The 27,565-nt window shown below is 40.8% G+C and overlaps 1 protein-coding gene across 1 annotated transcript in view; it reads right to left on the bottom strand.

Moving 5' to 3' along the window:
* IFT74 (intraflagellar transport 74) overlaps nt 1-27,565 on the bottom strand; it is a 112,433-nt gene that overhangs the window by 4,905 nt on the left and 79,963 nt on the right. The window contains exons 13-16 of the mRNA XM_088472650.1: nt 21,658-21,737; nt 12,129-12,182; nt 10,378-10,475; nt 9,994-10,120 (exon numbers count right to left, since the gene is read on the bottom strand). Of these exons, the coding sequence (XP_088328776.1) occupies nt 9,994-10,120; nt 10,378-10,475; nt 12,129-12,182; nt 21,658-21,737 (359 nt within the window). The remainder of the gene's footprint in view (nt 1-9,993; nt 10,121-10,377; nt 10,476-12,128; nt 12,183-21,657; nt 21,738-27,565) is intronic.

Below are 27,565 nucleotides of genomic sequence, written 5' to 3'. Positions count from 1 at the left end.
GTCTACATAGGCATAATTAAAGCCAAATCAACAGCAACTCTTCTAAACATTTTCATGTATTTTTATGCTGGATGATGATAGTAATGTAAGAATGTTCACAAATATACTGTAGCTTGGGGACTTGATGTTTAAAAAATTGTAATACGAAAAAGGAGACTTGTAGTAAAGAAACATTGTGGTGGTGTTCAGAGGAGAACAATGATGCATCATCCCCTATACATAACACCCCCACACACAGTTCTCTGAAGTGGAACTGAACGAATGATCCTGGTAAAGTAGCAAATGAGTTACCAATACAGCCTATATTGGGTGGAAAGAATGTCTAGCATACAGTTTGTTTGAAAACTTGACTGTCGACTTCTTAGTGGAACAAACCAGTTTCTCTCTATGTTGGTTCTCCATGGGGGATGACATAGAGAGAAACTAGTTTGTTCCACTAAGTAGTCGACATTCAAGTTTTCAAACAAACAGTCTGCATGCTGTACATTCTTTCCACTCAAAATAGGCTGCATTGGTAGTCTATATTCTGTCTTGACCCCTGACCTCTTTCTTTATAGGCAATGCAAAGGGACCAAATCAGTCTTGGCACATGTAAGACCAGGAAAAAAAAAGGAGATTTATGTTCTTACTGGTTAAATCTTTTTCTTTGAATCCATAGGGAACATAGGGATAACACTGGGTATAGGTAAGCTAGAGTCTGGGCACCAAACTGTTACATTTTCTTTCCCAGCAGCCAAGGCTCCCTCTTCCTTTTATTCCGCCCTCAGCCACAGGTATCCAGGTAACGTAACAAGCCCAAGGCAAGGAGCGAGAGGAAGGAAAAAAAAGACTGGCACACACTCCGTTAAAAATACACAGTGGAAGTGAAAAGGGGAACCGAATACCCCTGCAAGCCAGGTACGTCAGGGTGGGCACCCTGTGTTCCCTATGGATTCGAAGAAAAGGATTAACAGGTCAGAACATAAATCTCCTTTTCTTCCTCAGCCATAGGGAACATATGGGTAACACTGGGATGTCCCAAAGCTGTCCCCCGAAGGGAGGGGATGCTCCTGAACTGCACTGAGAACCCTTCGACCCAAAGGCCGCATCTGCTGAGACGAAGGAATAGAATTTGATGAATGTATGGGCAGAAGCCCATGTGGCTGCTTTACAAAAACTGCTCCGTAAAAGGCACCACGTCTAGCTGCCCAAGAAGTTCCCACTGGCTGGGTGGAATGAGCCATCACCTCGGCAGGGGTAGGAAGGTCCGCCACAAAATAAGTTGGCAAATAGTCAACCGGAGCCATCTCACCAGAATCTGCATAGTAGTTGTCAAGCCCCGCTTGTGAAAGTCATACAGAACAAAGCGAGAATCCGACTTATCCCTTGTCCTGTCTACATAAATCCGGAGGGTCCTCACAACAGCCACGGAGGCCTCCTCCGGTTAAGAATCTGGTACTTGGAAAGACAGGACCATGATCTGCTGGTTGATGTGAAATCTGGAAACCTTAGGGACATAGCCCAATTGTGTCCAAAGAACAGTCTGGCCCAAATCCAGACTGGCCTGCAAGATAGACAGGACTCACGAGAGCCAGCGCTATCTGGGGTTGAAGCCGCGAGCAGAATACCAGCTAAAGTAAGTCCCCCAAATCCAGTAATAAATCCTGACAGAAGATGGCTTCCAGGCATTAAGTATGGTATGGATGACTGACCGCAAGGACCCTTTAGCTCTAAGGATGGATGTCTCAAGAGCCACCCCGTCAAAGCACGACGGGCCGGATCCAGATGGAAACACGGGCCGCGAGATAGAAAATCGAGCTGCAGACGAAGACACAGCGGAGTGTCAATGGAGAGGCCTAGAAGATCAGTGTACCAAGCCTGTCATGGTCAATCTAGAGCCATTAGGATCACTGTGCCACCCTCCAACTTCATCTTACAGAGGGCCCGCAGAATCAGTGAGATTGGAGGGAAGATGTACATGAGGGGGAAAGTCCACAAAATGGTTAGGGCATCCACCATTTTGTGGATGCCTCTGTAACCTCTCCTGGATGCCCTAAATGGTTAGGGCATCCAGGAGAGCTCCGGGATCCCAGGTGCGCAAGCAGTACCATGGCAGCTTGTGGTTGTGCCGAGATGCCATCATGTTGATGTTCGTCAAGACCCAGTGGAGGACTAGGAGCTGAAAGACGTCTTTGTGTAGGGTCCACTCTCTCGAGTGAACACCATGATGGCTTAGGAAGTCCTCCACCCAATTTTGGACCCTGAGAATGTAGACTACCGACAAAGCTGAAAGATGATGCTCTACCCTCTGAAGAATGCAACCCACCTTATTCATGGCACCGCGACCCTGATGGTTTGTGTAGGCGACAGATGTCACGTTGTCGGACTGAACCTGGACCGGTCAAAGCTGGAGGAGTGGCAGAGCTAGGCAGAGAGCTCTGTAGACCGCTCGGAGCTCCAGAATATTTATTGGTAGCCTGCTCTCCTGAACCGTCCACCGACCTTGAACAGTCTGATGACAAGTCATCGCCCCTACCCCTGAAGGCTTGCGTCGGTGGTGAGCAGGACCCAGTCCTGGATTCAAAAGGGGCAGCCATTGTCCAGGTGGGATTGGTGAAGCCACCACAAGAGGGAGTGATGTACCTCTCAAAAGAGATTGATCATCTGTAACCTGAGCTGCAGATGGGACTCGTTCCACCGGGTCAGAATCTCCATCTGCAGAGGACGGGAGTGAAGCTACACATACTCCACCATGTCGAAGTTGGAGGCTAGATAGCCCACGATCTGCATTGTATTGACTGCAGTGTATTGACACTCGAAGGTGACCTAAAAATTAGCAAATTTTGTTCTGTAAGGACTGAAACTTGTCCATGTGAAGGAACACTCACTGGACCCTGAAAGTCAAGGTTGATTTTTGCCAGTTGTCGATCCACCCATGAAACTGAAGGAAGTTCAGTGATGGATGTGATTCCTGAGGACATCCAGTGATTTGGCCTGGAGAAGTAGGTCGTCCAGATAAGGCAGGATTTGGACTCCTCTGAATTGAAGATGTGCTGCCATGGCCACCATGACTTGTGTGAAAACACAAGGAGCTGTGGAAAGCCGAAATGGCAGTGCCTGAAACTGGAAGTGTTCCTCCCGTACCAAAACCTGAGAAATCGCTGATGACCCAGATGGGAATATGATGCCATGAAGTCCCCTGGATCCAGAGCCAGAATGAAGCAGTGAAATGACTCCATATGGAACTTCAGAACACCAAGTTACCTGTTGAGTGACTTCAGGTGGAGAATGGGTCTGAACATGCTGTCCGGCTTCTGAATCAGGAAGAGGTTGGTACAAAAGCTTGTGCCTCTCTGAGAAGAGGGAACTGGGATAATGACCTTGGAAGCCATAAGGGAGCGGATAGACTTCCACAGTGCTCCTGCTTTTCCTGGATTGACTGGAAGGTCTGTTGAAAAGTATTGACAGGAGGATGCTCCCAAAAAGTTAGGTCATAGCATTGGGAAACTACACCCGTGACCCAGGCGTCCATCGTGGTCGCCATCCATGCATTGGAGAAAAGCAGAAGTCAGCCTCCCACGTGGAGGCCCAGCCAGTCATGCAGCAGGTTTGTCAGCTGGCTTGATGGCAGGGCGTCTGTTTACCTCTGGACTTGGAGCCCTTAAAAAAAACCATTACGGTCGAAAGGAGCGAAAACTCAGCGGCTACCTACTTCTGATTTAATTAGATACAGGGGTGCCAGACTTATGGGTCTGCTCTAAATCCTTGATCAAAAGTGCAGATTTAGCTGCCTCCACATCCACCAGTGGTAGGGTGTCTTCCGGGATAGAGGAGGTCTCAACATACGAGGTAATAGAAATATTATCCTCATGATCTGAGTATACCTCCGCGTCTGAGTCATAACCAGACAGGGGTGTAGAACTATCTTGCCTGGTAGGCTGGCGCTTGGATGGGTGGTCCTTGTCTAGCCACTACTGGAAAGATGCTGACATCTGCGCCAACCCCTGCACTGACTGAGTGAAAGACTAAATCCACGGTGGTTCCATGGTAGACGTCTGCGAATATCCATGAGCAGGTAGAACGCTGGTAGCCTTGCCTCTGCCTGGGAGTTGCAAGCCTGCCCGTGCCTGTAGGCAGACTAGTAGGGGGAGTGGGCCTGGGAGTTGCAATCTGATTAACTAACCGTGACATTACCTGTGAAAGTGCGGAAGCCCATGCCGGTTCCTAACTGAAAGCTGTGGCCGAAGAGACCTCCTGCTGCGTAGCTGTGAAATACCGGACGCAGACACCATCAAGGTCCTGAACTTGTAGGACCTGTGCACAGGTCCTACAGTTACGCAACACAGGAGCGCCCCACCTCCCTGGGTACTTTGCTCTTGGAAGACATGCTAATGCAATTCCAAGAATGTCCTTACACACAAAAGTTATCAAACTGATGTGTGCCATTAAGGGGTAGTGCACTGAATGTTAAAGCTCCACAAATAAATTAATAAGTAGGGGTATGCAGACATGTGTAACGCACCTTGGAGCGCACAGAGGATAGATGTACAGTCAGGTGCATAAATATTGGGACATTGACAGAATTTTCATATTTTGGCCTCTTATCACCACCACAATGGATTTGAAATGAAACAAACAAGATGTGCCTTAACTGCAGACTTTCAGATTTAATTTGAGGGTAAGTACATCCAAATCATGTGAACAGTGTAGGAATTACAACGGTTTCTATATGTGCCTCCCACTTTTTAAGGGGCCAAAAGTAATGGGACAAACTAAACAATCCTTAATCTTACTTTCACTTTTTAATACTTTGTTGCAAATCCTTTGCAGACAATTACAGCCTGAAGTCTAGAACGCATAGACATCACCAGACGCTGGGTTTCATCCCTGGTGATGCTCTGCCAGGCCTCTACTGCAAATGTCTTCAGTTCCTGCTTGTTCTTGGGGCATTTTTCCTTCAGTTTTGTCTTCATCAAGTGAAATGCATGCTCAATCGGATTCAGGTCAGGGGACTGACTTGGCCACTGCATAACATTCCACTTTTTAGCCTTAAAAACTCTTTGGTTGCTTTTGCAGTATGCTTCGGGTCATTGTCCATCTGCACTGTGAAGCGCCGTCCAAAGACTTCTAAGGCATTTGACTGAATATGAGCATATAATATTGCCCAAAACACTTCAGAATTCATTCTGCTGCTTTTGTCAGCAGTCACATCATCAATAAATACAAGGGAACCTGTTCCATTGGCAGCCATACATGCCCACGCCATGACACTACCACCACCATGCTTCACTGATGAGGTGGTATGTTTTGGATCATGAGCAGTTCCTTTCCTTCTCCATACTCTTCTCTTCCCATCACTCTGGTACAAGTTGATCTTTGTCTCATCTGTCCATAGGATGTTGTTCCAGAACTGTAATGGCTTTTTTAGATGTTGTTTGGCAAACTCTAATCTGGTCTTTCTGTTTTTGAGGCTCACCAATGGTTTACATCTTGTGGTGAACCCTCTATATTCACTCTTGTGAAGTCTTCTCTTGATTGTTGACTTTGACACATATACACCTACCTCCTGGAGAGTGTTCTTGATTTGCCAACTGTTGTGAAGAGGTTTTTCTTCACCAGGGAAATAATTCTTCTGTCATTCACCACAGTTGTTTTCCGTGGTCTTCCGGGTCTTTTGGTGCTGCTGAGCTCTCCGATGCTTTCTTTCTTTTTAAGAATGTTCCAAACAGTTGATTTGGCCACACCTAATGTTTTTGCTATCTCTCTGATGGGTTTGTTTTGATTTTTCAGCCTAATGATGGCTTCCTTCACTGATAGCGACAGCTCTTTGGATCTCATATTGAGAGTCGACAGCAACCGTTTCCAAATGCAAATGTCATACCTAGAATCAACTCCAGACTTTTTACCTGCTTAATTGATAATGAAATAACGAAGGATAGCCCACACCTGTCCATGAAATAGCTTTTGAGTTGATAGTCCCATTACTTTTGGCCCCTTAAAAAGTGGGAGGCACATATAGAAACCGTTGTAATTCCTACACCGTTCACCTGATTTGGATGTAATTACCCTCAAAGTAAATCTGAAAGTCTGCAGTTAAAGCACATCTTGTTTGTTTCATTTCAAAGCCATTGTGGTGGTGAATAGAGGCCAAAATATGAAATTTCTATCAATGTCCCAATATTTATGCACCTGACTGTATGTGGCCATATCTGTATACAGGGAAACAGGAGCCCGTGCTTCTCTCTGCTGAGGTGCCGAGGCAGGAAATGTGTTAAATATTTCTACCCAGCAGCTTATGAAGGGAGGAGAGAGAGGAAGTGAATATCCAGTGGCGGGATACCTCTGCATCCGCTCTTCGTTTGGTTAAGCTAGTCAGACTCACGGCCAAATTATACATAACCTGAAAAAAGGAAAGACTCAGAGTCTCCTTTGATTATGAGTCAGCCTCCCAAGCCTTGAGCAAGAGAGTTTGGAAAACTTAGGCCACTGATGCTGAAATTCTGGCCCAAAATTTGAACAGCATCCAGAGCTGTGCTCCCCAGATGCAGATACCACCCAGATATATTCCGCTAAAGTTGATAATTTTGATCTTGGTCTAAATAACGGCAAACCTTCTAAGATTTGTTCTGACTTCTGTAGGCTTAAGCTGGCATGCCGTGCATAAGGCACAATAAGAAAAAGTAAATCAGGTATCAGCAGGCATAAATAAAGTACATCTCTTCAGTTGGGTACACAGAGGAGAGCAGGAACCAAAGAGGCCATGTCTGATTTAGACTGATTTTAAGAAAACAATTGAAATCAGTCAGTGGGACGTGTAATTTAAGCTGCTTGGGGTCTGCCCATCCACCACACCCCAACAAGTCAGCAGTCACCATCCTTGAGAAGAGCCTACTAAGTGCTGCAATTGTTCTCATAAGTGAAGCCCAGGATCTGTAGCCTAGGAGACAACGGGCTGTACCGTAAGCAGACTGTGGCTCCTCTCCAGTGTCAAGAAGGAGAAGGCAGTTACCTAGTTGCTTCCCAGTGGAAGGCAGCACAAGCACCTGGTCACTACTTGAAGTAGCAGTGAAGGCTACACCCAAGATGTTGTACTATACATGACACTCCATTTTAGAGGTAGCCCAGCGAGCTTGTATGCTCCATGTTTTCAATTCAAAGGTCAATACAAATAAACTAGCGATAAATTGGAGAAAACAAAAATGTAATATCCAGATCACTGATGCACCCTCCAAAAAAAAAAAAAATGCTGTTCTGTGATCATTGTAAAAACGAAAGAAAAGAAAATTAACTGAGGAGCTGAGTCAGACCCTCACGCTAGATGCGTTCGCTCGCCCGATGCGTATGCAAATTCGTCCAAATGACGGCAAGGCAGGCGATTGCACAGCAAGGCATAAGCACGCCCACTATGTCTTGGCGTGCGATCGACCTGTGTATGCAGAAGCCCACCAGCCTGTCTTAAGATGCCCGCTTGCGCACGTTATCTCCAGGAGGTGTATGCAACCAACGGTACATCGGGTACCATCGGAAGCGAACGCAGCGCTTGAGGTTGACTATACCCTACTGCGAGCACTACAGTGTAAAATACAACCAAGTGACGCGTACTATGACACTGCTTGTTAATTATGCATGCCTCTGAAACGGCGTTGAGACGCTCAGGCACGCCTGCGTTCGCACCTCCACCCCCTGTTTCTAGTGGCCTGCCCCGTAACCACCCTCAAACGACCTCTCCTGTCACTCATGTTACAATGCAGTCTATGCGCGGTGAGCACACACTTCCCGATATCTCGCACTGGTTCACGCACGCGCACTGCGATGCATACGCATGCGCCCAATGCGAGCCATCGGCAGCTACGAGCGAACGCATCCTAGCGAGAGGGTCTGAATCAGCTCCTGAGTTCCCTGCAGAATGGGGAAGCATAACAGGGAGGAGCATATTATATATGAAATTATTTAAAGTGCTGACATTGAAAAGGAGGTTCTATACCCCAGGCTCCAGTGTCTCCCATAGCATGATCAGTCATACATGAGCAGTGTACAACACGCTATGCTGACCATCTCATAGCATTGTTGTTTTCATTCATTAATATAAATAATAATTAAATGATTCTCATTTGACTGAGACAATCAACTTTATAATACATGTGTACATTATATGTAATTTATCTTAATCTAACAGTAGTAGCAAAGAAATTGCCGTAACACAATAAAAAATAATAACTGTAGTCAGGAAGAGGATACAGGCCAGTTCCTTTAGATATGCAGTGAAGTGGCAGAAGGTTTGTACAAAGCAATCCAGCTTCAGACCAAACTTCTTGACCCCAGAAAAATATCTGAGAAACAATGGCATTAGCGCAATTGTTTACTCTGGGCAGTTTCCTTTTACTAGGGCAGCCCCACTGATGTTTTTTAAATTGTTATCTTTTACCAGACAAGCTATTAAAAGAAATTTGAATTATATTTCATGATTTTAATTTTGGACTAAGTATTCAGATTGAAATCTGTCATTTTGCTTAGTAACCTTACTGAAATAGCTGCCTGCTGTAGAATTATTTAGAAAACCAATTGGTTTAAAGTGGCCATCCTTCACAGCAGAGAAAATCGATCCTTAATTTACAAATACTGTACCTACAGATCCTTTCCCTCTCGTTTTCTGAAATTAAAACACACAGTACCAGTAATGAAGAGGACAACAAAGTTGCAGCAATGAAATAGACTTCCTTACGCATAGGAAGTCAGCTGAAAGAGAGCCCACTCCTTAGTGCATTTGCCGGAAGTAATCAGATCTGGTTCCCGACGATTATAATAGCTCCAAAGTACAACAGTGGAACTAGGGTTACAGGGATTTGGAAAAATACTGTAGCACGGCTTTGGCTAAATTAACAGCATAGCGCGTCACAACGCTGTGTCTGGAAGCTGGTAATTGCTGCCAGTTTTATATGGTCACTGGAAATGATTTGCAGGAGCCAGCCACTTGCATGTATCCAGATGGGCACAAACTGGACAATATGTAGGGGAGAATAATCTATGTAAAAAGGACACAGTCTGAGGGGTAAATTTACTAAGATGGGAGTTCTATTAAGAAGTGATGTTGCCCATAGCAACCAATCAGATTCCGGGTATTATCTTCTAGAATGTGCTAGATAAATGAGAAGTAGAACCTGATTGGTTGCAATGGGCACCATCACTTCTTAAATAGAACTCCCATCTTAGTAAATTTACCCGACAGTCTGACGGTATCAAAGAGGGGCTAGCAAAATGTTGGAAGGCAGCACAGAATGTGTGAAAAAGGCAAATATGTGCCTAGTTACCGTTATATATGTAAAGGCCTAGTTAGCATTATATATGTAAAGGCCTAGTTAGCATTATATAAAGAACAAAAGTTAATATTTGTGTTAAGTGGGCAAAGCCTGTTATTTGTGTACAAATGTGAATTGGGAGCAAGAAAGTAAAATGTGTGGCTATAATATATATATATATATATATATATATATATATATATATATATATATATATATATATAATTCTGTCAATTAGTATCAATATTATACGCCTACATATATTGGCACATCACGTTAAAAAATTCCATAGTGCAAATTGTTACAAAATAGCTGCTAATTTTTGGTCCTGACTCTTAACAATGAAAACAATTTGGTACAGGCTGATATAGATATCCATTATCCAGAATGTTTCAGATGTTTCAACAGTTTAGTAGCCTGAGCTACAATATAAAATCAAGTTCAAATTGGGCAGCATGATTGCACAATAGTTAGCTTTTCTGTCTCCCAGCACTGGGGTCATATCTGTGTTGAGTTTTTATTTTCTCTCCATGTTTGCATGGGTTTCCTCCGGATACTCAGATTTCTACCCATAATCCAAATAAAAACAAAGCAAAAAAAGAAAAAACATACTGGTAAGTGAATTTGCTTTGGGCCACAATAAACCCTAGGTGTATGTACAGGTGATAGGGAATATATACTGTAAACTCCACTGGGGCAACGAAAGTACATTACTTACCAGATGTCAAATTCTTTGCCGTGCTCTGTGATTTGTGCATTTCAGTTTCTTTAAAATTAAGGTCTTCTTGCATAATCTTAAGTTCTTGAGAGGTAACAGAAGAGATTTGTTTCATTCGAATAATATTCTGTACAAAATGGAAAGTGTGTCGATATCAATGAAGCATCAGAAAGAAATACATACAGTACAGAAGAATATTTAGGACAAATTATAAAAGCAAAAAAATAAAATAAAATATATAATCATTTCTACTTAAAAAAAAAAAAAAAAAAAGTGTCTGGCTCCAAAATGCAGACACCTCTTGTTATAGTAAGGACATGAGTCCAGGGATACTTGGACCATTCTACATAACAAAGGATATCCGTGCAAATGGCAAGGACTTACCCTGCTTGCGTGTTCCAGTAGCGTGACAATGTTTCCTTCTATCTCTGACTTCCGCTCCATTTCCTGATTCTTACTTTCTTCAAAAGTGACAAAGAACCCTAAAAGCATAACCACACTGCTGTTAGGAGGTCCTAAAACATATACACTTGGTGGTCAAGGGGATAGTTAATAATCTTAATTTATGATAAATGATTAATGTTTTAAAATAAATATATACTCGAGTACAAATATATTTGATATAGAATTAAATAAAACAATAAAGTATTAATAATGTAACCCCATTCAAAGGCTTTGTAATAAACATCTTCATTATGTGAGACAGTACTATTTCTCATGTAAAGGGTTTGCCTAGAACCAAATGAAATGTGTGAATAAAAGGATGGTCAGATCTTCAAAATGATAAGACAATGACTATATTAGGAAATAAATGACAATTTTCATATTTCCTTGCAGCATTAACCGGTATTACATATTAAAATATTAATTTCCAATGAAATTAACTGTTTTTATTGAGAAATATAATCATTTATATGTCAAATGTTTTTATTACATGTTGCTATAATTAAATATCACTTTGGCTGAACATATGCTTATGGAATTCTGTAGCTTACTGCACAATGCTAATACTTGTTGCCAATCCGGATTTTGGATGTAGAACATTTCAGGAAGCTAAGAAACTTAAATTTCCTGCCAGTCTATTTCTTCCCTTAGAAGAAATCTCAACTCCCAGCGGAAACCATATAGGTAAACAAGTGCATTGTGAGCTTGACAAATGTTGACATAGTACTCTTATTTTCTAAGGTAAATGTGTTTTTCAAAAAATCAATCATAATAATCAAAAATACTGGAAAGAAATAGAAAACATAAGCAAATATGTAAAATATATGGAATTGTCTTCTTAAAATTCATACACAAATTGTAATTTCAATGTATTTTATCATAAATAAACATGCACCGTGACACTTTTTAATACAATTTAACTGCAGACACAAAGGGGTTTATGTAACAAGCAGTGAAAAGCATAAAGAAGTGGACCAGTGGAGAAGTTGCCCATAGCAACCAATCAGCTCCTACTTATTATTTTATAGACTGCTACTTCAAAGCTGATTGGTTGCTATGGACAACTTCTCCACTGGTCCACTACTCCACACCTTTCACAGCTTGATACATAAAACTCCAAAGTCTTCTACATTTTGTTTTATCCAAATATATATAGAACTTCTGACATTTATGACACAATGTAGACCAAGTATTTGTTGCATATATACAGTAGTTAGGTAAAAAATAAATTGTTTGTATTGTCTTTGCAGATAGACAAGTAGACAGATCTCCTGGTGGCGGTGGTGTTACGTTTTCCTTTATAGAATACTGTGGGAGATTTGAATGGAATGTACACCTCAGTTTGGAACAGGGATTGTTAATGTGAGTGATGCTGGAATTTCCTCTCATCCATTTCAAAGTCTGCTATAACCTGTGTAAACAATGCCTATTGGTTCTCTGATTCAGTACTCTCTTCCACTGGTTTAGTTTGGTTAATCAAACTCTACAATACACACAGAACACTCAGTAGTTCTAACTACTATAATCTCCTTCCTTCTACCCAGTACATAAACACATTCTTACTTTCATTCACATCTTTTACTAAATAAACAGTATCAGCAAGAAGGGAAGCAGAAGAGACAGAGGCAGATGGAAACTACAGGAACTCCAATACTACATCTGAATGCGATGTATGAAGTGCTGTCACTTACGCTCCATGCTTTCCTCTCTTTTTTTCAGCTCTTTGTACTTTTGCTTATTCTCTCCTAAAGCAAACAAAAAAAAAGTGATATATGTTTAAGATCATGTACTTTATATATGGGATATATGGGATGCGGTCAGAATCCCGACCGCTGGGATTCCGCCAGTCAAAATGCTGATGGCGGAATTCCGACCGCCGAAATCCTGAAGGTAAGTACTGGGGTTAGGGGAAGGGTTAGACACTAGGGTGATAGGTAGGGTTTAGGCTGTGGGGGGGGAGGTTAGGTTTAGGGTGCGGAGAGAGAGAGGGTTAGGTTTAGGCACTAGGGGGGTGGGGGTTAGGTTTAGACACCAGGGAGGTAGGGTTAGGAGTACTTACCTTTATGCGTCGGTATTGTAACCTGGTCGGGAAGCCAACGTCAGCATCCCGTACCCAACCCGTATATATATATATATATATATATAGCAGAGATTCACAAAGCACTAATAGGTAGATCTATTTTTTTTTTATGTATTGTGTGACAGAATAGCACATTTAGCCAGAATATTTGTGTCATATAGGAGAGAGAGTTTTTTCATAAGTAAATACAGTGTAAACATTTTTAGAATGAGAGGGAACCATTTGTCTTTGCACTTCAATAGTTTGCTATGAATAATAAAAAAAAATCTTATTCAGCTAACGCAAATACCTCAGATTTTCTCTCAGAAATCTTCACTTTTGGCAAGCTTGTCAATCTTTTAAATAAATGATCATGGATATAAGGGAACTTGTTTTTGATGCTTAGTTGTCTATCACATCCTACCTTAAGATATCTTTATGCAACATAAATAACATATTAGAACTGCTCGCTAGGAAAGGGAGAATAGTTTATCTAAAACTGGTTTCCATCAGGAAAACAATTTTATATACTGTAGGTCACAATTACTAACATTGCATTTGGGTACAAAATCTGCAGGTTGGTTTCACCAAACGCAGTGCTAGTAAATGAACCTAATTAGACAACCATTGTATGTTTTCAGAGTTATGTATGATAGGTATGCTACGAGTATAGTATGTAATGCTTTTCTTTAAATGAAATGTTAGAGTTAGAACAATATTACTGATTATGAAACAAGGCCTGTTATTCACAGATAAACAGATGAGAACACAGGTCACATGTTTCTAAAGACAGATTAAAACCTTGAATTAACTTTTGATATATATCCTTATAATTTATGGTAATGAATGGAACAAGTGTTACTAGTGAGAGTTCTGGCCCTGAGGTGGATGCAGTGTAGATATCGGTCGCAAGCTGCTGAAGTTTTCAGTCGGCACATACGTCTCGATGGTTACCGCCGGGGGACGCAGAAAAAATTTGGACGCAGAGTGGGAAAATTTCAGTGGTCATTCCTGGGTAGTAACAGGGGGTGGCTAGTTAGACGTGGGTGTGTCGTGGCAAGCGACTGTCATTTTTTCACCGTTGCGCTTGCACCTGCAGTCATGTTCTGATGGACATTCTGAACAACCATAGGTGTGCTCCAATATCTGATGGTGCAATCGATGTGCGTTCGATGGTGCGATTTATTATGCAAAGCAGTTGCTTGAGTCGAAGCCGGTAGGCATCTCTGTTCGAAACCCATCGGGTGCGGTGTTAGCATACAGATGCAATCGTGCTGCATAAGAAACAGCAAACGTGGCTCTCATTACTGTCCACCTCTGAATCAGGTCCACCGTCCCATATTCATAGCCAAATTGATATACATTAAAATTATGAAAATTAATCTAGTATAGTTTGGATAGAGCTAGTAAAACTATACAATGGTGTTAATGTGGATCTAAACATACACCTGGGGTCAAATGTAATAGGGTGAGAGTTTAGAAAATGTGAGAGTTTAGCAGTAAAACGCTCACACTAATACATTGATCGAGTTGTATTTTCAGGAAACACCTGGATGAGAGTTTAAAACTTTTTGTTTTTTGAGTCTGAAAAATATGCAAGTTTGCCTGTTCTGTGACTTTTACATTGGCCGAGTTTAAAAATGTGACAGTTTTCTCTTACATTTTCTAAACTCTCACCCTATTACATTTGGCCCCTGATTGCGGAGAGTATCTTGCGTGTTTTCTCACTGTGTATGTGCCAAAACTGAGCATACGAGAGTACAAGTAATGCAGAGTGGTGCACATTTCAATAACGTCTACACTTACAACTGAGGAGGCGTAATGATGACAAATAGCAAACCAAGCAGACACTTGTGCAACCTGTGCAAATATCCACATTTTTCACGTGCACACACAGTTCAGGAGCAAAATATGGCCAATTTTACTCCTACTCTGCATCAGGTTCCGTGTGTCTAATAGTTTTCAGTTTCCATTAATTGTACCTTAACTGCACATTTGCAAGCAGATTTGTCAGAATAAAACACAAATTTGCTTTTATCTAAGTGATAAGAGATTAGTATCCATCAATAACAGACTGTTTACGTCCCAGCTAGTTTGTATCAGGAAGTGCAAGCTTTTACTTTGCTCCTTCTTGGACTAAACTTTGTCTAGTTTATCACAAGATAACTTCCTTTCACAGAGGACAATTAGAAATTACTATAGTTTGTTCCTTCCCTCAGTGAGGGAGAGATGAGGGGCAGCCATCTACACAGTTCCCAACATTTTCCAATCATTTCCAGGGGTAACTTGCCAAAGTGTAGGTGCACTGAACAACCCATATGCAGCACTGCCGAGGTGAAATTTGCATAATAACATGTTTACTTAATAGTTTTTTATGTTATTTCTTCTTTCTTCTTTTTAATTCATTTTCAGATTATTGAGAATTGTATAATTTGAATAAGTATTATTTGTACTAAGATCTTTATCAATAAAGAAACATAGGGACAGGTATAAACTACAAACATGTATTTAGGCAAATATTTACTGTTTGTGACAAGCAACTCTATCTGACATATTGTTTAAGGCCCAATTCAAATATCCTCGATATGTGACCATGTGAGGAAAATGGTTAAACACTGAAAGCTATGCAATTAAAAGTCTCTTTCCCTGCGCGTTAACCCATACATTCCGGGAGAAGTACCCAGAGCCACAGGTTAAGCGGTCGCGGCGGCTGTGATAAGGGCAGAGAGCCCAACTTAACATGGATTTCTGTTTGAGCCTCAGGAGAAGGTGAACAGAAATCCGTATTAAGTGCAGCCTGCGGGCTGCAGTGGGCTGTAATTGAATAGCTCAGAGCACTGAATCATGGCTAATGCCAACATCGAGGATAATTGAATCCGACCCTTAATGCCCCTACTAAATAAACAACAACAAAATAGATTTCTTTCTGGACATATTTCAAGTGCTAGAATCTCTAATAAACGACATTTAAATAGGCAAGACATTTCTGCTGATGTATGCGAAGCAGACACAGTGAGTGGTAGAGAAATATGCCAACTCAATAGACTAGGGCAGGGTTTCCCGACCAGTGTAGCATCTTTTTCAATGGAATGTATATCTTAATTGTAATGTGATGCAACAGAACCGCTTCACTAGACTGCACTGATTAGATATGCAACACTTGTATAACGGTGTGTGACGGAGTCTGAATCTGTACAATGGAACTTGGCATGAAAAAAAGTCGCGCCCGCTGCAACATGCAGTCTCATGAAGCGGATTTGTTGCACAGTAATGCGACTAAGATGCTCAGTACAAGCTGAGTCACACACGACCTGGTGCGTCGATAAGGATTCTCTGGCGCGACTCCTGCAATAGTGTATGAGGACACATCTGTAGTACAGTCTAAACGGTGAGACTCTGCTCCTAGGCCAGCTTCATCAATACCTTGGCTGTCCTGGCATGAAGATTGGAGGAAGCCTGCTAGGTAATAGAGAATACAGAGGACAGGTCCTCTTTAAAGCAGAATATGTGCTCTTGGCAACAAATGTTTTTCACCTCTGTACAACGTAAGAACAACAGCTGTATTATTTTAATCCTGTTGAGTGTTATCTCCTTTCCATTTATCCTACCTAAACCACTTGATAAATAACGTGCTTATGAAATGCTGAAAAGGCACTTTAAGAAATGCAATTGCTTCCGCATCCTCTTTCCTTAAGTCTGTGAATAAAACAATAAGATATTCCAGTGGGATGCACGGTATGGATTTCCTTGCAGCTGTAGGATGAATCTTTGGCTTGGATACACAACAACAGCAAACTTACTCCCACCAAAGTTATCAAATTAAAATAAAACTTATTAGGGACTTATTAAGAACTGGTTAAAATCACCTGAAATCCTTGCAATGTATATTTAGCCTTCCTGTCAGAATTCTTATTGGTGTGTTGTAGAATGCTTGTGCTACAGAGAATATGTTTGGTATACTACAGTACTTCCTTAGGAACACCTTCTTTCTTAAAAACATGTATGTCTTTTAAACCTCCATTCCTGGTCAAACGCTAACACTGGGTACACATTTAGACGAAGGCTCAGTCAGCAGACCGATCAGCCATTAGAGTGGCCAATTGGTAAGGTATACACACTTACCAATCGGGCGCTCGATGTGTCTGTGCAAACATCACAACTGGGCCCGGCGCCACTCCCCACCTTAACTTTCCTCATAGCAGCCCAGCACACGCGTTTCCTCCGCTCATCCCCCAAATGGCTGGGATGTGTGCGACCGAGTCTGAATCTGTATATGAAGTGCTACGATGCAGCGCCCGCGGCTTTTTTTCATATAAAGTTCTGTTGTACAGAATCAGACTCAGTCGCACACAAATATACAAATGTCGCATATCAAATTAATCAGTGTACTCACCTGAAGCGTTTTTGTCACATCTCATTTCGACGTAAGGCCGTATTCAATTAGCGGTGAAAACAGGTCTTTTTTTCGCCATTTTCACAAAAAAAAAAAAAAAAAGGCTAAAAACGGCAACAGGCAAAAAAAACTGGAGAAAAGTTTCCTGCATCCCAGACCAGGCGAATAAAATGCAAAATCCCTATTTTTGGCTAAAAATGTGGGGATTTCTTTCTGAACCCTTTGGACACCCCCCTAATGATAAATTACAGGGCAAAAAAATCATAAATTGTGTACTTTGGCAAAATTTTGGGCGGAAAAAAAAACAGTTGAAAATGGTTTTAACATATTGGGTCTGATTTTTCGATGGGCGGTATGGATGAGTCAAGTGTTTTAAATGTCGCAAGCGGTCACAGCAGGCGGTTTAACGGTTTATAAAATTGTGTTTTTACGACACGAAAATATACTTGCACCCATGTTAACGTACCCCAATTTACGCAGAACAGTAATTTCCTGGGAAAAAATAGCTTTCTATCTTTTTTCAGCCAAAATTTGCGCAGTCGTTTTTCGCCAAAGTAAGCAACTTACGATTTTTTTCCAGGTAATTTATTATTAGGGGGGGTTGTCCTAAGAGTTCTGAAAGAAATCCCAACATTTTTAGCCAGTTTTTTGACAAAAATGTTGACTTTTTTTTTTTTTTTTTGCAAAAACGTCCGTTTTTGCCAATGGCGAAAGAAATGGCCGTTTGTTTTCGCCACTAATTGGATACATCCCTTAGACACACATTCGAGTGAAAAAAACGCTACATCCCTCAACGCTGCTCATTCACACCAGGTAATCTAAGCAGTTACTAGGGTGCTGTAAGAGAAAGGTCTTACCATCTTCAGAAAAATCCATAAAGAAGAAGCATTAGAAAACAAAATAAGGATAGGTGGAAAAATAAGGAAAACTTGAAAAGCAACAATGAACACTCACTGACAATATCGAGAGACTGAAAATGCTAAATGTAAACACTGGAGGTACATACATGTACATGTTCGTACACATGAAGTGTATGAATCAACATGTTTCATAATGCTATATTATTACAATTATTTATTTTAGAAGGTTATATTCCCAAGTGCTGTGACACTGACACTTGCTGATAAACTTTGATACTCAAATCTACCTTTCGTCCCCTGATCTCTCCCCCTCTCTTCTGACTCGTATCTCCAACTGTCTCTTCCTGGAAGTCCCAGTGATTTCTTAAACTTAATATGTCTAAGACAGAGCTGATCGTCTTCCCACCCTCCCATATAACCTCAATTCCCACTATTTCTTTATCAATTGATGGAATAACTATCTCATCTAGGACCTCATTCAGAGTCGCTCGTAACGATGCGCTCGTAACCGACTCGATGGTTTGGCCTGCGCACGCGCAGCGGCCGCATTGCACGTGCGCAAGCCCCGGAGCGACAGAGAAACTCTGTCGCTCCGGAGCTCGCTACCAAAGGGGCGGCTGACGATGTTGATCGACAGCTGCCCCCGTTTGGTAGGCGGGCCGGGGGGGGTGGTTTCCAAAACAGAGGCGATCCTTTACGAACGCCTACCGTTTTGTGGGCGGATGCACTGACATCATCAGTGATGTCAGTGGGGAGCTTCCTGCTCCATCAGAGCAGAAAGCTCCCTGGGGCTTACCAGTGCCCAGATCCAACCTTAGGGTCTGGTCGTAAGCCCCGATGGTCGTGATGGTGATCACCATCGCGACCATCAACCTGGTCGGTCGTTAAGCTGTGGGTGGTAACAAGGAGCCAGCCGTCCAGGATGCAAGCGGTCGCCTTGATTCAGTGCGACCACTTGCAACTAACGACCGCCGCTGAATGAGGTCCCTAGTCCCAAGGTGCGCTGTCTTGGAGTTATCCTGGACTCATCCCTCACCTTCAAACCACATATCCAGAACCTTTCACAGTCCTGTCGTTTCCATCTCTAAAAAATATTTTAAGGTCAGACCCTATCTCACCCAGGATGCTACAAAAAGCCTCATACACTCACTGGTCATCTCCAGATTGGACCTCCTCCTATCTGGCCTCTCCAAATCCCATCTCTCTCCTCTCCAGTCTATCCTTAATGCTGCTGCACGGCTTATCTTCCTCTCCAAATGCTCTACATCTGCCTCCCCTCTCCTACAAGCCCTCCACTGGCTCCCCTTCCCTTTTAGAACCCAATTTAAGGTTCTCACGCTCACTTACAAAGCCCTCACCCAAACTTCTCCCATATATATCTCTGATCTCATCTCCCTTTACTCTCCTCTCCGCTCTCTTCGTTCAACTAATGCACGTCGCCTTTCATGCCAGCTGATTACTTCCACCCACTCCCGACTCAAAGACTTTGCCCGCACTGCTCCCCACCTCAGGAACTCTCTCCCACTCCCCATCAGACTCGCCACCTCTTTGCAATCCTTCAAACGGGCTCTTAAGACCCATTACTTCTGCAAAGCCTTCCAGCTATCATTCTAACTCCCTGATACATGATCCTTCCTCCCCATCTACCCCATCTGTGGCACCCCAGTTTGTCTTCCCCTACCTTTTAGAATGTAAGCTCTTACGAGCAGGGCCCTCTACAATCTTGTGCTTCTCCCTCTACTTCTTACTCACCACTAAGGCACCTAACACTTGGTTGCTTATGCTCTGTTGCTTATCTGGGTGTTATGGTCGCTAATGTAGCAATATATATTATCCATGTCCTGGTCCTGTAGTGTATTGTTCTGTAAGTCGCTTGTCTACAACTTGTTTATGTACTTTGTAAGGCACTGCGGAACATTTGTGGCGCCATATAAATAAATTATAATAATAATAAACAGTGGGGACATTTCTGAAAAGTATTCCAAAAGTTACAGTGAGGAAAAGGTGATTTCCACACGTGATCTGCTTTGGTAGTTTGTGACCCCAACTGGGCAGGATGGAAAATCCTGTTGGCCAATCACTGGACTGGACTGTGGGCGGTCATTTACCTGCAGGAAACTTAGGGCAAAGTGTGATTGCAACACTGCAACACGTGTGATTTATTGTAAAATATAATTATGATTAAATTCAGTATAACACAAAGTAATGGTTTAACATGTCATTTAGTTATAGCACTAGATTTCCCGCTCTTCCACACTATTAAAATTGATAATCAAATGTCCGGGCCATGCCCTCTTTCGGGTCTGGAAAAGCCCCTAGAAATTCGGGTCTTTCCCAGCATTCAGATTGGCAAGCATGAAAAATACTCTTGCCATACTCATAGATAAAAAGGTAAAAATTTATATTCTCCTGGAACACAGAGTGGTAGAAGAACAAGGAGTTATGCAATAAAAAAAAAAAGACACTTTTTCTCTTTTAATTTATTGCTTTATAGTAAAATAATTGTATGTAAATGTGTTCAGACTCTAATTTATCGTCTCACCTGTATGATATCCTGTACCATTGAAATATGGAATAATAATACACTAATATTTGGAATAATAATACACTAATATTTGAACAAATTATTGTACTTTTGCTAGAACAGTGATTGTTTTTTAGTATTGGAGTCTGTGCATGGCTGTTTGCATAATAACAGTAGTGGCCTAATACTGACCTGAATGCAAATCAACTAAAATTGTTCCAACATGGCATGCAAAAAAAAAAAAAAAGTATATTTTTATCCATATGTATATTTGTGGTGCACCTGGCACCTTGTTGTAGGCTTAATTTGATGCTCATAATTACTTTGCGGAAATAATATGTCGGGAAAACGATGTAGATACGCTTACGTCCAATTCAGTAGAGCCACCTCTGAGCTACGTGAAAACCATATTAAACCCCAGTTACTCCTCTTCCAACGCATTCGAGATGCATTAGATATTTGTATGGCTGCAAACGGAGTACTTGCGTACAAATGGTTCTGGAGCATGTGCAGTATGAAAATACACAAGGTACATTTCACAAACAGGCGTACCCTCATCTCAACATCATGCCCTATATCATAGTATTCTATTATCCATATACTGTATAAAAATAGATACTGTATTTTATGGCTACATGGACACAATAAATATTAATTAATATGAACACAATGGCAGCAACTAAAGAAAAAATATTAATAAAAATAGATACAAATATTTGGAACAGGGTATAATTTAGTTTGTCTACTGAGGGCCTGATTCAGCAAGGATCGTTATTCTGCTTATAAGCACGCAATGCAGTTGCTAATATCAGCGGTGATATGCAAATGTCTGCATTCTCATTACGATCACTGCCTAACATAAGGACGCCCACTTCCCCTTACTCACATCTGTATACTTTGGCAACAGCAAAATAATCGGTAACATCGGACCCATACGCACAGTTAAGGCAGGTCAGACCTCACTCAGGAATTGCTTACTTCAGTGCACGTTATGAGACCTCAGGCTGCGTCTGGAATCGCAGTGGCTAATTTATGCACACCCATGCAACGCCGTTGAAACGCACTGGCACGCCTGCATTAGCCCTACCACCCCCCCCTTCACCACCCACAGACGGCACTTCCTGTCAATCACTCTGCGATGGGTCTGCGTGGTCACTGCGATCGTAGTCCCGATCACAGTGGCTGGTTCACGCACTGTGATGCGTATGCATGCGCAGTGTGAAATAATTGGCCAATTGCGTGCGTATAAGCAACTGCGATCCTTGCTGAATCAGGCCTTAAGTGCACTATAGAAAGAGATAACGGTGATTATGTAAAGTTAATTACTTCTTAACTTTTCTCTACTATCCTTAAATGTTGTAAAGTTATACTAAAGTATATGTACCTTGGTGCTCTTCCAGATCCATATCCAGCCTTCCAAGTTCTTCATTGAGCTGTTTAGCTTTCTCCTTAATATCCTTTAACCTATTGGCAAATATATTATTAAGGATCTACAGAGGTACATCCATTTAACATAATAATCTGTGCAAAACTGGACATTGTTAACTTTTTTTTATGTATAGTTACAACACTGTGTAACAAGTTGAAGGCTAAAAAACCTGGCTGATGGACTTGAGGTCATAGGTCAAAGCCCTCACCAAATCCACTCCTTCATACAACTCTGCCCTCATTATGAGATACTCTCTCACCCATGTCAATCGACTTCTGACCAATGTGTCTCTCCTCCTCATCTATGGTAACCAGCTGGCCATCTACTGCACGGTTATTGTTCCAAACTTGCCAACTTGGCCAGTTGGTATAATAATCATACAGTGTGGGGCACTGAACGATAATCTGCTGTTAGTGTAAAAATACTGAAAAACACCCGAAGAACAGTTGTTCCAACTTTTTTGTTAACCAGCCCAACCAGACTATTATAGTTTCAGTAAAACTTTACCTCCAACTGAAAGATTTTTTTCAAATAAATAGGCAGACACATCTGTATGTTAAAAAAGTAGATTTATGACTTTAATCTCGCACCTGACCCTAAATTGGATAAATCCTCTTCTCTAAATAAACAATCATTTAAAGTAGCCTGCTCCCTAGCTCATACTTTTTCGCATTTATTGGCCGAATTTGACCTCTATGATGTTTGGCGAATCAAACACCCAGGAACACGTGATTATACCTTTTACTCTGCAGTCCACAAATCATACTCTAGAATAGACCTGCTCTTGACTGACAAATGGTCTCTTCAGTTCATTCCCCAGATCAATATATTACCAATTACATGGTCCGACCATGATCCCCTGATATGGTCTTGGACCCCCTTTTCCACGTCTCCCACCTTTAGACCTTGGCGTTTACAAGAGTATATTTTATTAGATGATGTTGGTTCGCATGTTATGACTGACGCATTGACCTCTTATGTAGAATTAAATTACCCCAAAGATACTTCGGTCACGAACCATTGGTGTGCACTCAAGGCAGTTATGAGGGGAGCTGCTATACAAGCCGCAGTTAAGATTCGGAAAACTAATCGAAAAGTTCACCTTGCATATCAATCTGACCTTTTAAAATTAGAAGCACAACATAAACAAAACCCAAAGGATTCTCTTGTTCTTTCTGCCAGGAAGAAATTAAATAATTTACACCTCTTTCAAATTCAACATGCTATAAATAAATTAAATCAGAAGTTTTATTCCCTTGGAAATAGAGCTAATAGACTGCTTGCTCGCAAACTTAGAGGGAAAAACGCCATTAATAGAATTAAAAGTCTTTCTAGTCCCAATGGAACCTCAATATCAAACCCTAAAGATATTGCTCAACAATTCGCTTCATATTATGAAAAGCTCTATAATCTTTCTCAAGATACCCATATACCACAGCCCTCTGAATCTGTGATCAATTCGTTTTTAGATTCTGTTAACCTGCCTTGTCTTTCCTCTCAGGAAGCAGAGGCTTTATGTGCCCCCTGGAGTGAAAGCGAAGTATTCGGATGGTTAAATCCCTTAAAAAAGATAAAGCCCCTGGCCCAGACGGGTTCATTAACAGTTTCTAAACACATTTTCAAACTATATTAACTCCTATTTTGGTAAATCTATACAATGATGTCTCTTCTTATCCATTTCCTAAAGAAATGTTAGAAGCCCAAATCATTACTATTTTGAAGCCTGGCAAGAACCCAACACTATGCCCAAATTACAGACCAATAGCTTTATCAAATTCAGATATCATATTATATGTGAAAATAATTGCTAATAGATTGAATCCTATTCTTCCTAATTTAGTCGCTCTAGATCAAGTGGGTTTTATTCTAGGGAGACAAGCGCCAGATAATACCATAAAAGTTTTTTCCCTTCTGGAATCCCAAGCAGCTTGTTCCAAGTCTATGGTTTTATTATCTCTAGACGCGGAAAAAGCCTTTGACAAGCTACACTGGCTTTTCATGTCTCGAGTCCTGGCCAAGTTTGGTTTTTCCGGCTTGTTTTTGAAAGCTATCCTGAATCTTTACACTGTCCCTTTGGCTCGAGTATACAGTAATGGGTTTCTCTCCAACAGCTTTAATATTTCTAACGGGACTAGACAGGGGTGTCCTCTTTCGCCTTTAATATTTGCATTAGCCATGGTACCCCTCGCAGAAAAAATTAGATCCTCCCCCTCCTTCATGGGCTTCACTACTGGCCATAAGCAGCATAGCATATGTCTCTTTGCTGATGACATCCTTTTATTCATCACAAAACCAGACATTTCCTTACCTGCTCTCCATAATATACTTCAAGAATATACTGCATCTTCATACTATAAGCTAAATCAGAAGCACTAGCATTTAATCTTGACCAAGCTTCTCAAAATAGCCTTCAAAACCAATACCCCTATACTTGGCAGACGTCATCTATTAAATATTTGGGGATCAATATCCCTTTAAACCTTCAGAATGTTATAGTGTGTAACTATCAACCTCTGCTAGAACAATTCTCTGCACTTACCAAAGTGTGGGTTAATTATGAAATATCTTGGATGGGTCGGCTCTCATCTGCAAAAATGATGCTCCTACCAAAAATTCTGTACTTATTTAGAGCCATTCCATACTTAGTTCCATTGAGCCTATTAAACAAATTCTACGCAGTTATGTCTCTGTTTATCTGGAAGGGTAAACACCCTTGTATGGCTAGAACCCGTTTATTCAGGTCCAAATCTAGAGGGGGAATTGCGGCTCCTAACCTCGAATATTATCAGCACGCCTGTCTCTTAGATCAGATGAAAGACTGGTTGGCCCCTCCACCGATTAAAGCCATGGGTGTCTATTGAAGTTTCTGCATGTCGAACTTTCCCCTTACGGGATATCATGTGTATTAAAACTGCTGATAGGCATTCTAAATCCCTTATCCCAAAGAGTGTTTTTGACACCCTTATAGTCTGGGGCAAATTGATTTCCTCACATGGAGAATTCTCTCTTCTCTCAACTCATATTTCTATACTAGCTCTTCCAAGGCTGATCCATGACCTCGCATTAACTTCCTGGCATGAACAAGGTATCACAACTGTTATAGATCTCTATATGGACCATCAATTTAAATATTTTCAACAATTACAAGCTCAATATGATATTCCTAAGAATTACTTTTTTAAATTTCTGCAAGTGAGACACTGGGTATTCTCTAACTCTGGCCCGAATCATCTCATCCCACCCCACCCCACCTCCTTATATACTTTCTAAACTGGAAACAAGAAAGATGAAAAAAACTCTCTAGTTGGGGTCACACTTGATTATAAGTAAATAGTTAATTAATAAATAACATTTAATTGGTATACATTAAAGATAGCTGCCACAATACGGTAAGTATGTCAGTAGTAATATACAAGAACAAGACAAAACAAGACATGAAACATGAAAAATTCAAATACGTAGAAAGCAAGGTGAAAGTAATTCTCAGCGGGGTGATGTCAGAGAAAAAAAGAGATCACAAGTGTAATCTCATAAATAATTCTCTGAGTTAGCCCACTACGGTATTAGTCCAATGACTGAATTATATCAAATAATTATAATGTGTATTAAAATTAGTAGGTAAAATAATCTCAAACAGCATCAACACATCGATGGTAAACAAAACTCCACATACAAATATCACCAAGAAGCTCCCACTCTATGGATGGAGTAGATACAAAATTGTGATACGTAACAAAGGTAGAAAGCAATGCGCATCATATAGTTTGTTGTAGAGAACTCTCTCTGTACATATTCCTAAGGTAGCACGGTATATCTCTAAATCAAGGAAGAGTGTATGGTATACGGAGATCTGTATTCCGAAAAATTGGTATAGATAGATCTCACTGTACTGGTTAATGAGGTAGACACACCTAGAATAATCGGTCTCTTGCCCACATAATATACACTGAAAAATCGACAGGTAAATTAAGTATACATGTGAGCAACAAGTATCATAGAGATGTGATCTCTATAGGTACCGCTGAAAGTAGATTTGTGGAGAATATCAAGCGAAGAGATTAAAGGAGTTATTCCCTATCAACGGTGTCAAGGCAGTAGCTGCTGCGAGTCATTATGATACTCAGAGAATGACATGTGAGCGTACTGTCAGGCTCACCCAAGGGTATGAATGAGTGAATTGATGTGTTGATGCTGTTTGAGGTTATTTTACCTACTAATTTTAATACACATTATAATTATTTGATATAATTCAGTCATTGGACTAATACCGTAGTGGGCTAACTCAGAGAATTATTTATGAGATTACACTTGTGATCTCTTTTTTTCTCTGACATCACCCCGCTGAGAATTACTTTCACCTTGCTTTCTATGTATTTTAATTTTTCATGTTTCATGTCTTGTTTTGTCTTGTTCTTGTATATTACTACTGACATACTTACCGTATTGTGGCAGCTATTTTTAATGTATACCAATTAAATGTTATTTATTAATTAACTATTTACTTATAATCAAGTGTGACCCCAACTAGAGAGTTTTTTTCTTCTTTCTTGTTTCCACATGATGTGTACTCTCCGGGGAGCACCTCCACCTTGTTATTTCTTCAGGTTCCTACTGACCATAGGGTCTTGATTTTGACGATTGTGGATCTTTCAAATTATATTTCAATAATAATTTACATTGTTATTATCATATTATCCTGTGCTCTTCTATACTCCCCCATCCCCCTCTTCCTTGGTATTCTCATACTTTCTAAACTATCTACTACTGGTCATAAGAGTGGCATCTTTATGTGGACCTTAATCTGTCCCTGACTGAAGAAGACTAGTCTATTTTATTCATGAACATCTTCAAAATGTCCAAATGTTTGAACCATTCTGAAATGCTCTATAAATTAATACACGGTTTATATTACACCCCGACCAAATTACATAGAATCTGGCCTGATACCTCTAAATTATGATGGAGGAAATGTGGATTGGAGGGTACTCTGTTACATATCTTTTGGACTTATCCTAATATACTCTCCCTATGGTCAGAAATATTCCAGTTAATTACTCAGGTCACTATGGAGTCTCTTCCTCAGTCGCCGGAAATTGCACTCCTACATTATTTTCCCCCCACAATACAATCACACAATAAGTACATTGTCGGACACATTCTGATAGCTACAAGGGCGGCCCTGGCACAGTTTTGGAAGAGACCTGACCCTCCATCTATCTCGATGATAATTTCTAAAATTCAAAGAGGTTTTGAAATGGAAACCTCTGGATTTAAATATTCCACATCATCTTCGTCCCCACTGATAAAATGGCGTCCTTGGTCTAACTTTATTGACTCATCTTCCCACACGGCGTCCATAGTCGGCTAATTTAACACTGTTTCAAAGTGACATGAGAGAGGTTAATATGGATGACCTCACACTTCTTTCCTTAAATAAGGGTTGTATGTATCTTTTTGTTCTGTCTTTTATTTTAATATATATTGTTTTGTATTGCTCTCTGTTTTTTTTTATGTAATTCTTGCATTATTTTTGTGATGTTTTGTTTTTTGTTTTGTTTTGTATAGTTATGTTTAGTTTAGTTTAATCTTATATGTTATATTTCTATTTTATTTTATAAAATTTCAAAATATATATTGTTTTTGCTATGATGATTGTAAACTACTGTTTATTAAATGTTTTCATCTGATGTATACTGGAAACTAGTACTACTAATAAAAACTATTTGAGTAAAAAAAAAAAAAAAAGTAATTTATGGTCTTACCTGTTTAAATCCTTTTCTTCGGAGTCCATAGGGGACACAGTCATTACCATGGGTATAGGCTGGAGCAGGAGGAGTCCGGGCACAAACTAAATTTTTTCTCC

This window comes from Taudactylus pleione, unplaced genomic scaffold, assembly GCF_031769625.1.
Source record: "Taudactylus pleione unplaced genomic scaffold, aTauple2 ptg000127l, whole genome shotgun sequence".
Classification (NCBI taxonomy): Eukaryota; Metazoa; Chordata; class Amphibia; order Anura; family Myobatrachidae; genus Taudactylus; species Taudactylus pleione.
Note: the sequence above shows the minus strand (reverse complement) of the source record. Positions and strands in the feature narration are given on the sequence as shown.